Below are 16461 nucleotides of genomic sequence, written 5' to 3' on the forward strand. Positions count from 1 at the left end.
CTCTCCACTACCACTCAGCAACCCCCCACAGAATTCACCCTTTGTCTGCCTTGCAGACTTTGCTTATCAAGCAATACTATTTCCCATAAGATAGAAAATACTCATTTTTTGCAGCTTTGCAATCACTAAACTCTAACACATCAACATTTCACATTTCCTAGCTCAAATATATTATGAGAGTTGAGAGAAGACTATTTATCTTTGTAACATGCCTGTGGGGATAATAGGGAAGGCCAATTACAATAAAATTTAAAATATAACGTACATGTGTAAGACATGACTTTTAGTCATAATGACTTCATATATCCTGGAATTCAGTTTTGTAATTATCTTTATTTTCTGTCCCTATAATGGAATCAATTTTTGTTACTGCTTGTTTTTTTATAAAAAATTGTAACATTATTCTAGAACATTAATAGGTTTTATGGCAATATAATTCAGATTTATGATTTAAATAAAGATGTAATATTCTGTGAAAAGACTGAGCTGTGTAGTTAGTAAGTAACATGCCCTGGTTCAAAGTGCTGAATACCAGTTACATTCTTTCCAAATTAACACATAACAATTTTCTAAGCTATGGGCTATTACAGAATCATCCACTCTTCTTAGTGTTTAAAGGTGGTAAGCACAATTATAACACTTTTAAAGTATTAAAAGAGAGATGGATTTGTAAGGCTGTTAAAAATTATATTTTATCTCTGAAAAACTCCTCTTGAAACAGATCCCAGCTTGAGCAGACTCGCCAAGGCTCCTCAGAGCCAGTGAGCACCAAAAGGAGGCCAACAGCTTCCACCTGGGCCCTCCCCCAGAACCCATGGAAAAAGGAAATCTCTGGCAATCTGAAATCTACCACTCAAAAAAAGTGAGAAGGAGCCCCAACCACAAATGGCAGCTGGGGATGACACTGACTCAGCTGACCCCTCAGATCACTGGGTTCCCCCACCACAGAGACCACAAAAAAGAAGTGCTCCTTTATCCTTTCCAACCACAATACAGGATGTGGGGTGTTTGTTCCCCTACCCCCAAGTTCCTCAGTCCAGGTGGATGTCTATGCTCACAGTTCCCTACACCATTATCCCACATCCCTAAACTGACTTTATGGTGAGAACAGTGCCCCAACTTATGTGCTAGAAATACCTTCACTGACTGAAAATCAACTCAATGGGGGAGATAATAGGAAACAAGCCCTCCACACCCCTGTTCCAAATAACTTCTGAAAGCCAAGTTCTAAATTTGTACATTAGAAAACTAACTGATAAAATTACCTTACCCCATGTAATTGTTACTGTAATATTTGGGGAAAAATAATTATCAGCCCTTTAAGAATACAAATGCCCTAATTCAATTACATCATTGTAATTCAATTACTACAGGAAATCTTTTCAAAGTTTCAAGACAGTGTCAGTTTCTTCATAATTCTAACTTATAAGTGTCATATATTTTAAAAAATACATTTTATAAAGCATAAGCAAAGCAATCATTCTGTCTTATTCCTGACTGCTGAAAGACAAACAACTAAAAGACATAATTGCTGAAAAAAATTGAAATGGTCAATTAGACAGAGAAGGTAACCAAAGTAAATGAACTGATCATTTCCGACATCTCCTTTACTGCCCTTGCACCTGGTACACACCTGCCCATGGTGGGTCACAGGTGTGCCGTGATCCTGGCTCTCTCCGCCCTTAGGGGCCGGGTAAGCCCAGGCAGCAAGAGCAGCTGCAGGCACCTTCCTCTTAACTCATCTCAGTAGAGAATTTTCCAGGTGTGCAATCACATAAAAAGGGCAGCATATGCTGCTGCTATCCTAACTGTCATGAGGGAGGCAGGGCGGAACAACTTCCTGTGTCAAAGGCATGGCTTCCTACCAACCTGCACAAGCAAGGGGCAGGGCCAGACTTCAGCTGCAGGCACAGTGAAATCCACCAGTTTCACACATTCCAGCTTTAGGACTCAAACTCTGCATGGCTACAAAGAAACTTCAAGCTAGCAGCAGTTACAATTCCAGTGAATGGCATGAGTATGTACAGAACACATACTTCAATGTGTACAGCGTGTGTCAATTAGTTCCTATCCTGGGCCTCCCCGGTGGCGCAGCGGTTGAGCGCTGGGTTGCGAAGCTGCCCGCGGCCTCTGCGGCGCCGGTTCGATCCCCGGCTGCTCCCAGGCCACTGGAGGAGGGTCCCACATGGCGCGCAGACCTCTCCTGCCGCCCGCTGCTCCCCTCAGCAGTGTACTTCGGTCCTTCTGTCTGCTCTGCTCCCCGCTCTGGCTCTGGTGAATTCTCTCACCCTCCCGCGCTTCTGACTGTACCCAGTGCATGTATAAACAAAACAAACAAACAAACCAGCAAACAAATAAAGCATGCCTCTATAAAAAAAAAAAAATTAAAAAAAAAAATTAAAAAAAAAAAATTAGTTCCTATCCTTATTGAGACCAACTACTGGGTTAGATCTTAATATCTCTATACATAAGAAAAATAACTATGAGCATTAAACAGAGGGCCACAGTCTCCTAGGGAAGTTGGTGATCTCAGAATTGTGTGTATGTTTTATGTATTAAGGAAGTTAATGCGTGTAAATACCATGTATTTTGGAACACCTCCAGGGGTGAATACATTTCTTCAGCCATGGGTATAAATATTCACACTAAATGGGATAGAAAGGCTATAAACAGCTTTTCATCTAATAGTTCATTCTGCTACAGATAAGTTATGAAAAGATTAGCAACTTCCAAAGCTTTCTGGGTCTAAAAATAACAGGTAAATAATATTTGTGATTGGCTCAAGATCACAGAGGACGGTGACATAGTAATTAACCTGAGCTTTGGTATTTTATGAAACAGAGTCTAACTCCAGAACTTACTGCTAGGCAAGAGTGCATCTGAAACCCAAGGCCACAGGACTCTGCTGAGGGTTAAACGAGGTAGGGCAGGCAAGCCAGGGACTCAGGGCACTCAATGCACAGTCCACACAGTATATCTGTGTTCTCATTAACACGAATTTGTGAGAACAAGGTGAACAAGAGTGGGTTGCAGACCCTCTTCTCTATTGCAGTCTATGTTCCTATGTCAAGGACACCACTGACCACACTCAAGCAGTAAACTCAAAGTTGAAAGGTAAATATAAACACACATGTAGTGTTCAGATGTTTTACCTTGCTGTTTCACTCAATCATAAGGGTGATATTTACAAAGTTTAGATAAAGTAATACACAGACAGAAGGTCTTTCCTTATTACTGATCTATTATTTAAGATGCTTGCTACTTCTTGACAAGTGCATTACTGATTAGCTTTAATTTTCTCAGTTAAAAGTCACTAAGTTATCTCCAGTTTCTACAGTCTCCTTTGGGTGCAGCCTTTCTATGTTTAATCAAATATACATTAGAAAATACACACACACACACACACACACACACACTTTTAAGGGATAAAGAGAGAAAATCCTTGAGAGGAAAACATACCAGAAAGTTATTATTTTAATTTTACATTATATTTCCACTTTCAAACAGGATGTATTAGATCGTGGCATGGCTCTAGCTACAACTGGAAAAAGGCAAGTAAGTGACATCACCCTCCCCTCAATCTTTAAAGACATCAGAGGGGCCTCTGTGGTGGCACAAAGGGTTCAGATGCAGCACTGTGAAGCTCTCCTCAGCCACTGCAGCACAAATTCAATCCCCAGCCAGGGAGGTGACCCACATGGTTCAGCAGACCTCTCTTGTTGAGCCTGCTGCTCAGTACACAGTATATCTGGCTGTTCTGCTCCCCACTCTGCCTCTGGTGAATCCTCTCACCCCCCACATTTCTGGCCTGCACCCCAGCTCTTGCATGCATAAATAAATAAATCTTTAAAAAAAAAAAAGACATCAGAGAGCTACAGAATCAGTAAGAACTGGATGAATAAAAATTCTAGGCTGGAAGGAGATGAAGAGTGTTCTTCTGAAAATACCTGGGCAATTTCCAGTTCACTGAATGCAGAGCCCGTGCAGAGAGACTCTGATGGAAAAGTAAGAGACAAGACTATGTTTGAGCTGTTACACAAGGCTGGTGGGACAGAGTGAAGAGGAGAATCCAAAACTTGGGACAGGGTTTAGTTCTGGGACTGCTGATGGGAATCTGAGGAGCCACTAAGGCAGAGGAAAACCTCCACAATCACATAATGTTTAGGAAACAAAGTCCAGCTAGAATGAGAAAGCCTGCTTCCCCACACAAGCAACCTCAACTGTGAGACTACCACGAAGGCTTACGCTGAGTTCACTGTCAGATGTGGAGGCCGACTCACCAAATTCCCAGGCAGCAGCCTGGAATAGCTAGGCCTAGGGAAAAGGGACAAACTAGACATGAACCAAAGCTTACAAAACTGGTACAGTTAAATCCCCACTAGATTAAAAACACCAGGCCCCAACCGATTCTGGCTCAGAGACTAAAGTGGAAACTCATTCTGATAGATGACATCAACTGAAGCTTCTATGGTCTTTTATACACAAGGTCTGACACATAGTAAACAATTACTAGACAACCGCAAGATCTGAAGAGAAAAATGTAGATAATAATCAAGGGGAAACAAACAAGAAAAGGAGAATTCCATATGATCCAGAGAAAACTTTTAAATGATGAAAATTTAATGTTTAAGAAGACAGAGAAAAAGACAGGAAATATGGATTAAACAAGTGTTTCAACATAGACTTGGTATCTATAAAGAATGAACAATCAAATCAAACAGTGGAAATGGAAAACCACAGTACCTAAAATTAATAAATCATTGGATGGATGTAAAAGCAATTTGGATATGACATTAAGGAATGAAGATAGAGTAGGAGAAAGCTACTTTATCACATACGCATACCAGATCTGTACTACAGGATTGCAACTATGAGATTCTGAAATCTTTTTTGTACTACTTACATGAACTTCCTGTAAAGTTCCTGGCTTTAGTTCCAGTGAGTCTAAAGCGCCAATGAGTCTAAACCTAGAGGACAACACTTTACATGCACATAGAGTCTAAATGCTATGAACCCACAATTTATGTGCAAGTGAAATCTCCAAAATGATGGCATTTGGGAGGTGACTAAGTAAGAGGACAGAGCCCTTGTGAAAAGAATTAGTGATCTTATAAAAGAGAGCCCAGAGAAAGCCCTTGCCCCTTCAACCACAAGAGGACACAGCCTGAGGTTCATTTATGAACCAGAAGTGCCTCCCTAGACATTGAATCTGCCCAAGTCTTCACCTTGGGTCTCCCAGGCTCCAGAACCGTGAGAACTAAACTTTTGCTGCTTATAAACCACCCAGTCTGTGTAGTATCCTGTTATAGTCACCCAAACATACCAGACAATATTCTATACACATAAAAATTAACATTGCTTTAAAGCTTGCAAGACCAGATTTTTTTTGAAATTTAATTGGATCAGTGATTCTAAAACTTATTTTATAGTTGTTTTTCAGTATAGTAAAAACCTATAATTTTCCCTGTCAAAAAACCTATAATTTTTCTGTATCTTCTAACTTAAAAAAGCTGTAATACTAAGTTCACAAGGAAAAGAAATGATCAGCTATCATGAACTTCTTGGGGGAAGCTCATACCAAATAAGCAGTAGTTTAAAAAAATCAAATTAGAATGTGTTTAAGTCCCTAGGTCCAATCACCAATTTAAAACTTACACTATGGTATCATCAGCAAAATCTTTTTGCTTACATCCAAAAAAAGTCTCTGCAACAAATAAACTTCAAGAATACAGCCCAACAAACACGGACAAAAATAGTTTGTTCAATAAATGGTGCTGGGAAAACTGGACCTCCACACGCAAGAAAATGAAACTAGACCACTACCTCTCACTGTGCACAAAAATAAACTCAAAATGGATAAAAGAACTGGACATAAGACCTGAAATCATACAATATATAGGGGAAAACACTATAAAACATACATTGCAATAATATATTTAAAGACTCATCACCCAAAGCAGTGATAGTGAAGGAAAAGATAAACACCTGGGATTACATCAAACTGAAAAGCTTCTGTACAGCAAAAGAGACATTAACCAAAATAGAGACATACCCCACTGACTGGGAAAAAATCTTTGCACTCCAATCAACTGATAAGGGACTGATCACAAAGATATACAAAGAACTCACACAGCACAACAAAAACAAAATAAATAATCCAGTCAAGAAATGGGCAGAAGAACTTAAAAGACATTTCTCCAAAGAGGAAATGCAAATGGCCAATAGGCAAATGAAAAAATGTTCAACATCCCTTATAATCATGGAAATGCAAATCAAAACCACACTGAGATATCACCTTACACCAGTAAAAATGGCACATATCAAAAAAACAACAAATGTTGGCGAGGATGTGGTGAAAAAGGAACTCTCCTACATGGCTGGTGGGAGTGCAAACTGGTCCAACCACTATGGAAAGCTGTCTGGAGGTTCCTCAGTCTACTAAAATGGAGCTACCATAGGACCCAGCAATTTCAGTACTAGGGATCTACCCAAAGGACACAAAAAGATTGATTCAAAAGAACACCTGTACACCTATGTTTATTGCAGCACTATTTACAATAGGTAAAACCTGGAAACAACCCAAATACCCAAAAATAGATGACTGGATCAAGAAGATGTGGTATACATACACAATGGAATATTATTCAGCAATCAAAAAAGATAAACTCATGCCATTCGCAGCAATGTGGATGGAGATAGAAGGAATCATGCTCAGTGAAATAAGCCAGAAGGAAAAAGAAAAATATCAGATGGCTTCACTTATAACAGGAATACAGGGGAACCAAATAAAACATCAGTGTAAAAAAAAATAGTACAAAACACAACAAAGCAAAACCAGACAATTATAAATCAGAGACATACTGCAGGGGAGGAGGTGGGAGAGGGATCAGAGGGAAGGAGAACAGGAGACTGTGGTGATGGTGCACAGGTGCCTTCAGGAAGGAAACTCTATGGGGACTCAACCTGAGGGGGTGGGAGGAAGCAAATATTGTTTAAAAAAATTAAAATTAAAAAGAAATAAAAGAAATAAATAAAAGAAAGCCTTATGGTTATTAAAAAAAAACTGCAGCCCAACAGACAAAGCTCCCTCTTGGTTTGCCACTTCCAGGAGCACACTTCAAAAATAACTGACTGAAAACCTGTTATATGCTGGGCAGTACTAGCAGAATCTGATGTTCCCAGGAACCCCAGCTAAAAATTAATGTTTTCACATCCAAATATTTTAGACAAAAGGTGTATTTATTTGTTTATATAAGACGTCTGCTGAAATTCCCCTTCAGGTAAAATAGAGACTTGGCTGAAACAACACCATTTCACTAATCAAATGTGAAAACAGTGACCGCTGTAGCAAAATTAATTCAATGTATAAGCCAATCATTTTACATGAGGTGATTTTTCCTACTGTATACAGTTTTGTTTATGTTATTTAAAGAAAGTCTAATTAGTGAAAATTTCAACATCTAATTAGGGAAATACATTAGTAATTTTTCTTTGGAAAATAAGGGCTAATGGGCCTCCCTGGTGGTGCAGCGGTTGAGCGCTGGGCTGCGAGGCTGCCCTCAGCCTTTGCAGCACCAGTTCAATTCCTGGCCGCTGGCAGGGGTCCCACATGGCATGCAGACCTCTCCTGCCATGCCGGCTGCTCCCCTCAGCGGTGTACTTTGTCAGTCTGCCTGTTCTGCTCCCCGCTCTGGCTCTGGTGGATTCTCTCACCCTCTTGCGCTTCTGACTGTACCCAGTGCTTGTATAAATAAATCAATCTTAAAAAAAAGAAAAGAAAGGCCATTTAAAAAGTCAAAACCATGTAACATTAATTTGACAATGTTTTGATTCACAAGGGCCTCCCCTAGCTCAGTTCATTCCCCCAGTCAATTCAGTCAGTGAATTACAGTTCCTGAATGAGGCCCTGGGCCCTGACAGCTGTGCTTCCCTGGGTTGTTCATGCCGGTCCACATGCACTGGACCAGTTCTGCCACCCTCTCCTTGCTTCCCCCTTTCCCTTGGGGTGACTAGTGCTACACAGTGTGAAAGAGTCAAGGTCATATCATTGACTATGGACAGGAGAGGAAGGGAATCAGTCTTCAGAGACTGCCACAGCCCAGACTAAAAAAGCCTCACATTGTCTGAGGTGCAGCTCCTGGCCCAGCCCCAGGAACAGGCCGCACCCTGCCCTGGTCACACCCACTCTGCTTGAGCTGGTTTGAGTGACTGTGACTCAACAGGAGCTCTCGAGCAATACAGGGACACAGGAGAGAGGCTCCAGAACAGAAAAGAGCTGTCATCGGCATACACACGATACCTGGTATCCCCTGGGAGAATGTGCACACTGAGGAAAAAAAGAGGGAAAGGACCAAACCTGGGAAACAATGAAATGTGATTGACTTGTACCAGAACACAGGGCAGACACTTCTAGAAACATAACACACTCCAGTTAGAAATTTTACAGTTATGTCTCAGTATTATTTGTAAGCAAGCAGTGTCTTTGGAAGATATCATACTTAAAAACAAATTTGAAATAAGATTTTTACATTTATTTGACTTAAAATGGCCTTTTTGGAAGTTTCCTTTCTGAAAACAAACAAACAAAAAAACACATTTTAATTTCACTGTCTTTAAGCAGAAAGTTCACTGTTGTATTAAAAAGCCTCTAATAATTGGGCTTTAATGTTTAAGAGAAATCCAGAAATGAATTCTGACACAGCATCAGGTTGAAGTTCTGTGTACATTCTCCCAGGAAAGAGGGAATATACTGAAAAGTGAAAGAAAAAGTCTAGCACCCAAATATAACACACGCAGGTGATAACTTGGTACACTTCTTTAAAGGCATTTTTTTAAACCACTGCCATGATTAAATTTCCTTTACAATTTTGTACCCTAATTTTATAATCGACTGTCAAATTTTTAGCTTCTGTAATCACATCCAGGACTGAAGTGGGCAACTGTGTAAAAGTTTCTTTTTTTGAAGTGTAGCTGTGATGTATTAACTTTAAGGCATAAACAAGAATATATTCAAATTACTGGGAGGTAAATAAAAAAATAGCATTGTAACTCAAATTGATCACTATTCAGGTTGAGAGTGATGAATTTGTAGAATACTATTTTAATATATGAACCTGTGACTTCACCATTTAATTGACAAGTGGATATATAACACACACTCGTATCAATAGTCTCTTCGTCGTCCCCACCTACAAGGACAGAACCCCCACTCGGCTGGATTATTGTTCCCTCCCTCCCTCCTTTCCTCCCTCCCTCCCTTTCCTGAAAGCAGCAGGTGTTCTGCTGGGGCTGAGCAGGAGCCAGTTAGTGGCAGAAAGGGATCCTAGTGGAGGAAAAGGTACCCACAAAGACCTGGAGACAGTGAAAAGCTGAGTGCACTAGGGCCCATAATGTGGGCCAAGGAGAGGAAAGTGCCAGGAGGTGAGGCTGACTAACTCAGTCTAGAACACGTGCTACCTACACATCAGCTCATTTAACTGACACACATCAGCTCATTTAACTTCACACCAAGCCACCCAGAGAGGCAGCATTATTAATGTTTGACACACAAGGTAACCAAATAGCAGCCCAAATCATAACGCATGCTAGTGGCAGACACAGTCTAAGGAACACTGAGACTGGTAAAAAGAACGTGGTAAAAAGAACGTCAAAGAAGGAAATAATAGCTACATTTGAACCTATCAGCTTTTCTTCTCTTGTAAGCATAAATTTAAGACAAAGGAAAAACATAATAGCTAATTCATGGAACAGTCAGTGTGTTCTGAGGTAACAGGTCAAAGAGATGTCTGTGTCACCAAACGCATATCTGTCACCATCTACCATCTGATTTACAAGGGCCTTTGCCCAGGACATGAAACATAGGGATACTCCACTTTCACAGTTACAAGAATGGCATTGTGCTATATGAAGGAAAACAGCTTAACCATCAAGAAAATCCAAGTTATTTGAAAGTCATAAATGAGGTAAATATCCTTAATGGATAAAAAATACTGCCAATTCCTTCAGCTACCAAAGCTAAATGTTTAACCAAAGATGTCAGGGAATTCAATTCAATTCCAGTCTGACAAAAAGAACAGACTGTACTGTAACTTCAACTCCTAGGGGGAAAGGTGCCTCCAGAAAGCAGCATCCTCATCCAACAGTTCTGCACACAGGATCACCATACCTTGTCCCCAAGAATACAACAGTGGAAACAACAGAAACTCTACTCAGGCGTCCTCTAATCCAACCTGGAGCGTCTGTGCAGGCAAGCACACACACAACCACAATGAGCCCATACACCAAACATGAAATGACCACCAATCTTCTACAGAAGGATCCCTTCATCTTTTTTGTCAGAAACCTTTGCAATGTAGTTCCCTTTAAAAAAGAATTCTTTCAGAGAGAAAAGTTATCTGACTTAAAAGCTTTCATTATGTGAGTTTTCATAATCCCTTTCTTACAAATCTAGATAATTTTTCATAGTAATAAGACTATGATGAAATCTAAAAAGACAATCCAAGATTCAAAATTTAATAATCCACCATTAGTAATTCAATACCTGAATCATCCAAAACCACTCAGAAATTGATTTCCAATCACTACATTTTCTAAAACAAGTGCTTTATTCTTTCCCTCATTATTAAGTGTATGTCAGTCTACCTTTTGTGAAGCCACCTTGCAAAATGTTTCAATCATTTCTCAACCAAATCACTTGCGGAAGGTTTAAAATATACCATAATAAAGTTAAAATTTAGGGAGTTTTGTTATTATCAGTTATGTTAGAATGTGAGTAAGACAGTGTTTTAAAGATTCAAATAAAACAAGATACAGGTGTACTTTACCTGCATTGTCTGTGAAGCTAACTAAAAGCTCTATATAGATTTGGGAATCAATGAATTTGAAATTGTAAGATACAGCTTTCTTCATTTTAGGGTTAACAGCAATATTTATAGCCACCCTTCACTGTCAGACACACCGATCACCAAGCCTCTATACTGCAGTCTTCTTTGAGAAGGCTACTTCAGTGCTTCTCAGTTCAAGCGCTATGACCAGCACACAAGAGTAACTTGCTTACACTGAGTCTAGATAAACTTTTCCAGAGAAATTTCAGTGCTGCAAGCCACATAAAACTACTGAGTACTTTCCTCTCAACACCACTCAGAGGCAACTTCCATGGAAATGTTAAAAAGCTAAGAAGAGAAGCTTAGCTTTGGGGTATTAAAAGCTCTAAAACCAGCCTATAAAAAATAATGGATTAAAAAGGAACTCTCTAAATATTTGATTAAATACCAGGTGGTAACATGTATGAGTTCCATTTTGGTGAAGGAAAAAAGAATTTCAATTCAATAAAAATTCTGTTCCACCAGCTCTGCAAAACTTCACGGCTCATCTGCATTCTCTTAAAGCTTTGCCACTGATGTTACTTGTTTAGAAAGGATCAAGAGCCAATTTTAATATAGGAATTCTTTAATTATATCTGTTCAGGACAGTTGTATGTGGCTACTCATTCTGGCATCTAAGTCATCAGCATTAAAGATCAAAGGCCCCTTGCGTGAATATAGCATCCAAGTTTGTTTGGATTCTATGTCATGGAACCACAGAAAGAATCCAGTAAGTCAACTTTCACTGAATTTATTTATGCCTGTCATTTCCTTTGGGGCATATTCATTTTACAGGCTGCTGGCAAAATAAGAGACACAAAACTGGCTGGTTTTTATTGTTTGGTATTAACTCTTTAAACAGCAGTCATGGAGTTGCAGCTAGTTCAGCCACGTGGCTGGTTCAAACATGAACTTAATTATGTTAAGCCAAAGGCATTTCCAAATTCAATTGACAGGAAAGAGAGATTACCTGCTATTACGATATTGCTCGGTAGCCTACCAAGTCCACAAGAGCTGCGATTGTTAGAATACCTCAAAAGAATAGAAGTGCTCCTGGGTACTTTTTGTTCTTTACTAGCCTTGAAGTTTTATTTTCCACTCATCCTTCTCATGCCACAACTGTTTTATTATTAATGTCAAGGAAGACCATGAGTGGCTAGTAAAATGGCTGCCTGTGTGAACAAAGTAACAATAGTTGGGGATGGAAGGCGGTTATGTACCTCCTACCCAAGGAGTGCTCCCCTTTCCCACAGCAGTCAAGGGAGGGACACACTACCAAATAAGCGGCCCACACCACTTGGATGGCTCTCCAGAGAATGTTCTCACTCTGGGAACTAAAGTCTGGTTCCCACTGCTTTTACCTTGCTGAGATCCTAAAGTCATAACTAATTCCTCTGGTCTTCTTTCCTATGAAACCCTATGAACAGCCACAGGGTAACTATTTCTCCAGCTGTCTGTAACCTAAAAACACTCCTGACAGGAAATGCTGCTCAGACTCCCAGGCCTTTGCTGAGCATCTACAAAACATGTAACTTGTGTGCAAATTTTAAATTATTTTAATTTGCAGAAATACTCAAAATTAAACTTAGTTACAACTTTAAATGAGTAGATGTTGAGGGCCTCCCTGGTGGCACAAGGGGTTAAGCACAGCACTGCTAGGCTATCCGCAGCCTCTGCAGCACAAGTTTGATCCCTAGCCAGGAAGCTACCCACATGGCGCAGCAGACCTCTGCTGTCTCACTCGCTGCTCCCCTCAGCAATGTATTTCAGTCAGTCTGCCTGTTCTGTTCCCCACTCTGTCTCTGGTGAATCCTCTCACCCCCCCACACCTCTGGCCTATAACCCAGTTTTTGTATGTATAAATAAATAAATCTTTTAAAATAAATAAATGAGTAGATGCTTAAGCACAGCAAAATTTTCCTCAAAAGATGTGTATACTTCTACTAAATCTGTGACTATGTTTTACTTCTACTAAAATAATACTATGTTTCATGCTATTTAAATAATGAAAAGCCCTTACCAATCCCTAACATTTATCAAGGAAGTGTTCACATGAAAGCTACGGGTAAATTAAAAGTTTCAACGAAGGGTCTCCCTGGTGGCACAAGGGGTTAAGACACAAACTATGAAGCTAACCGCAGCCACTGCAGCACGAGTTTGATCCCCAGCCAGGGAGCTACCCACATGGTGCAGCAGACCTCTCCTGACTTGCCCGCTGCTCCCCTCAGCAGTGTATTTCAGTCAATATGCCTGTTCTGTTCCCCACTCTGTCTCTAGTGAATCCTCTCACCCACCCCCCACCCCTGGACCCTGCACCTCTAGCCTGTACCCCAGCTCTTAGATGCATTAAAAAAAAAAAAATTTTTAATTTTAAAAAGTTTCAACGAACACTTGAAATACAGAAATCAATGTTTTAGAGCTTTATTCTGCTTGTTATTTGAACAAGATGAATTACAAAGTCTCACGTGATACGGATGATAATTACCCTGCAATAACCTTCACAAATGTCAGAAGTCAAATGAAAAACTTTGAAAAACTGAAAATTCTGAATTTCCCAGTCAAGATCAGAAGCTAAGGATTCTAAAGGCATCTTAGCTGTCTGACTTATGAAGCATCCCAAAATAGCCTGACATGCATGTCGGTGTGCAGGCCAGCCTCAAGGTAGTAGCAGTCACAGACTCCCTTGCTCATCTTGAGTTCATGAAACCCTCAGCTGAGCACATGTCACACAGATTGGAAAAGTTAACATCACCTAAATTACAGGCAAAATCTTTAAACATTCATATACAATCACTTACCCAAGACTCATGGTACAAAACTGTCAGTAAATACATTGCATAATCATAATTCTGTCTCCTTAAAGGGCACCTTTAAAAGAGAGAGGGAAAATGTCAAAATTCTAAAAACTCAATACAGAGAATAATTTGAAAAATATACAAATACTAAATACAAGGCAAACTTATATTCGGGTATTCCCTATCTGCTTTAGAAAAATTCTGTTCTTGGAATATGAATAATTTCACTAGAGGATACTGAAAACTGGAGCTCTTTTTATTTTTCTCTCTGCTATGACCACTAATGGAGTAATGTGTATCTGAGAAAAGCTGAGCATTATTTTTAACACAACTGGGTCCAATCCAAGTGCCCTTTACACTCCCGGAGTTAGTCTTTGGAAGCATAAGCGCACCTGCTGAGTTCATTTTCAACAGAGGCAGACTGATGAGAGATGCTGATCTGAATGTTCATCTGGATTTCTCCAGAGTGCACCTTTTAAAAATGAGCTACAGTATACAAAACTGCATTGCTACTACTGTCTTTAAAAGGGAACTAACAACAAAATATCAGGTAAAACTTCTACATAATCATGAGACAGCTTGTTTGGCTTTGAAGCTGATAAAATACTATAGAAAAAGAAACAATTACTTACATTTTGCTTAAATATAAACTAAAACTAGGACATGACAAATGACTTTAACTGTACTGTTTATTCTGTCATTTAGGTTTAATAGTCCTCTCCTCTAAATCGTTCCCATAAAAGATACACACTCAGACACTTGTAAACTTATCAGATACGTACAGAATTTCAAACAATAACATTTAAAAGGTATTTTTAAATTTGCACAAACTAAAACCATGACATTATATTTTCTAAAGATGGTAAAAAGAATATTACTAATACACTTCATCTCTATTTTTCCCCATATGGTAATAATCTAAAATCATGGTTCCCAAGCTTTTTCTGCCTCCATACTCTTGCCATCCTGCTATTTTTTCTCACCACTAAGAAGAGGATATAAACCTAATTGGCGCTGACATATCCAAATGCTATGAAACCCAGATAGGGAGAGAGAAATGATATCTACCCCACTTTGCTTTCCTTAAAGAAGTATGAAAGCATATTTTGACATAATTTAGAAACAACCAAAAGAAAATTCTAGAAACAAAATAATCACTTAATAAAAGCATACCAATAAACATTTTTAACTTTCATTGGCCTAATTTATAAATTCATGTAAGACAAATTTAGTACAGCTTTTATAAACTTCTAGACTAGCTCTTAAATTCTACTTATTTATGAAAATATCCTGATAAATTAACTTTCCATATATATAACTGAATAATTTAAAATTTGAACTATAAGATTTTTATTTATTTAGATTTGGTAAAAACCTATATAGCATTAATCACTAGCAAATCATACTTCTGTTTTCTTCTAAAATCGTCACTGAGTTTTCCATATATGTATATATTTAAAATAAAGTTTACAAATAACAATAACTGAACTCAGCTGGGAAAGCCTCCCTGTACACATAAAGACCACAGCAACAGTAGACTAGTGTGAGGATATTAAAAATATAAATTAAACAACTTCTGTGGTCAGTTGATAGAAAAAGCTACCGTATCTTCTGTGCCATATCTTAAAAAGAACTGTCAGACTGGACGACAGCAGCATGAGGGCCTGACCCAGGAACTTCTCCTTTACCTATCAGTTTTGATGGTGAGCACATCTGTGGTCTTGCAGTAGCGTTCTCCCACAAGCTTAATAAATTTCTTCTTTGCATGATCATCTAAATTCAAACTGGAAAGTTTAACCTTAAAAATACAAGAAAAAATTATTGGGAAAAAATTATTTCATAAACTTAGTGTAATGAAAAAGAACAGTAGCAATGTTATTTACATTAACATGAAACTGACCTAAAAGAACTATTTCCAAACTCTCTTCTAGAGAGTTAGCAATTGGCACGCAGTAAGAAGCCTGATCTTACGCATGGAAAAAAATTTGGGAGGGGGAGCAAAAGGGTTTGGAGTTCTTTGACAGTGCTGGGCACCAGAACTTTTCCTTCAAGCTAATGACATGTCTCTCAGGGAAACAAAATTACGGTGCTTAAGAGGAGTACTAATGGAATTAAACTCAATTAGCATGAGAAAAGCTGAAATAAAGAATTAATTGGATAAAACATAAGAGTTTTAAGAAATGTGTGCCAACGATGAGACCCATATCATGGCAATTCGCTGAGGGGCATGTATTTTTAAAGCTCCAAATATTTCAAGAAGGTTGGAAGACAGCATCTTGCTGGGTCAGAACATCTTAAATGCTTCAGCCCACCATTTGTCAAAACGTTAACACTAGTCCCACAGGCTGCTCAGGGTACTGTTTTCAAAAAGGCCCTTCCTGTCAAATGCATTTAGAAATGCTGAGTTAAACTGGCATCTTTAGCAGGAGTTCACAGAGGGGCTAATATACTAAGCATTCTGAAATGACAAGATGGGGGTTGTTATATATATAATGATGCCCAAATTCAGGTGACCCCAGTTCCACTTTTCAAAGGACAGTTTGTAGAATTAATCTTCCTGAAGACATATTCTGGCAAACACTGGACGAAGTGAACATACTTTTAAGAGAATTTAGAAGGAATTATGGCAAGGACCAAGGTCGTATCTAGATGACCAGGCATGACACAGGAAAATAGGACAGACACTAAAATACAGTTTGACAGAGAAACCTGAAAGTGCTCCAGGAAAGTATTAAGAGTCTTAACTCTTGACTCTTTAGAGTTAAAGAATGTATGAAGGTGGGCCTCCCCTGGTGGTGCAGCGG

The 16461-nt window shown here is 39.1% G+C and overlaps 1 protein-coding gene across 1 annotated transcript in view; it reads right to left on the reverse strand.

The window, feature by feature from the left end:
* Positions 1 to 16461, reverse strand: part of MRPS35 (mitochondrial ribosomal protein S35) — a gene marked incomplete at both ends in the record, with an annotated part of 41428 nt that overhangs the window by 359 nt on the left and 24608 nt on the right. Inside the window, 2 exons of the mRNA XM_084255715.1 lie at positions 13661 to 13730; positions 15346 to 15455. Of these exons, the coding sequence (XP_084111841.1) occupies positions 13661 to 13730; positions 15346 to 15455 (180 nt within the window). The remainder of the gene's footprint in view (positions 1 to 13660; positions 13731 to 15345; positions 15456 to 16461) is intronic.

The sequence above is a fragment of the Talpa europaea genome (assembly GCF_964194135.1).
Source record: "Talpa europaea genome assembly, chromosome: 15".
NCBI lineage: Eukaryota > Metazoa > Chordata > Mammalia > Eulipotyphla > Talpidae > Talpa > Talpa europaea.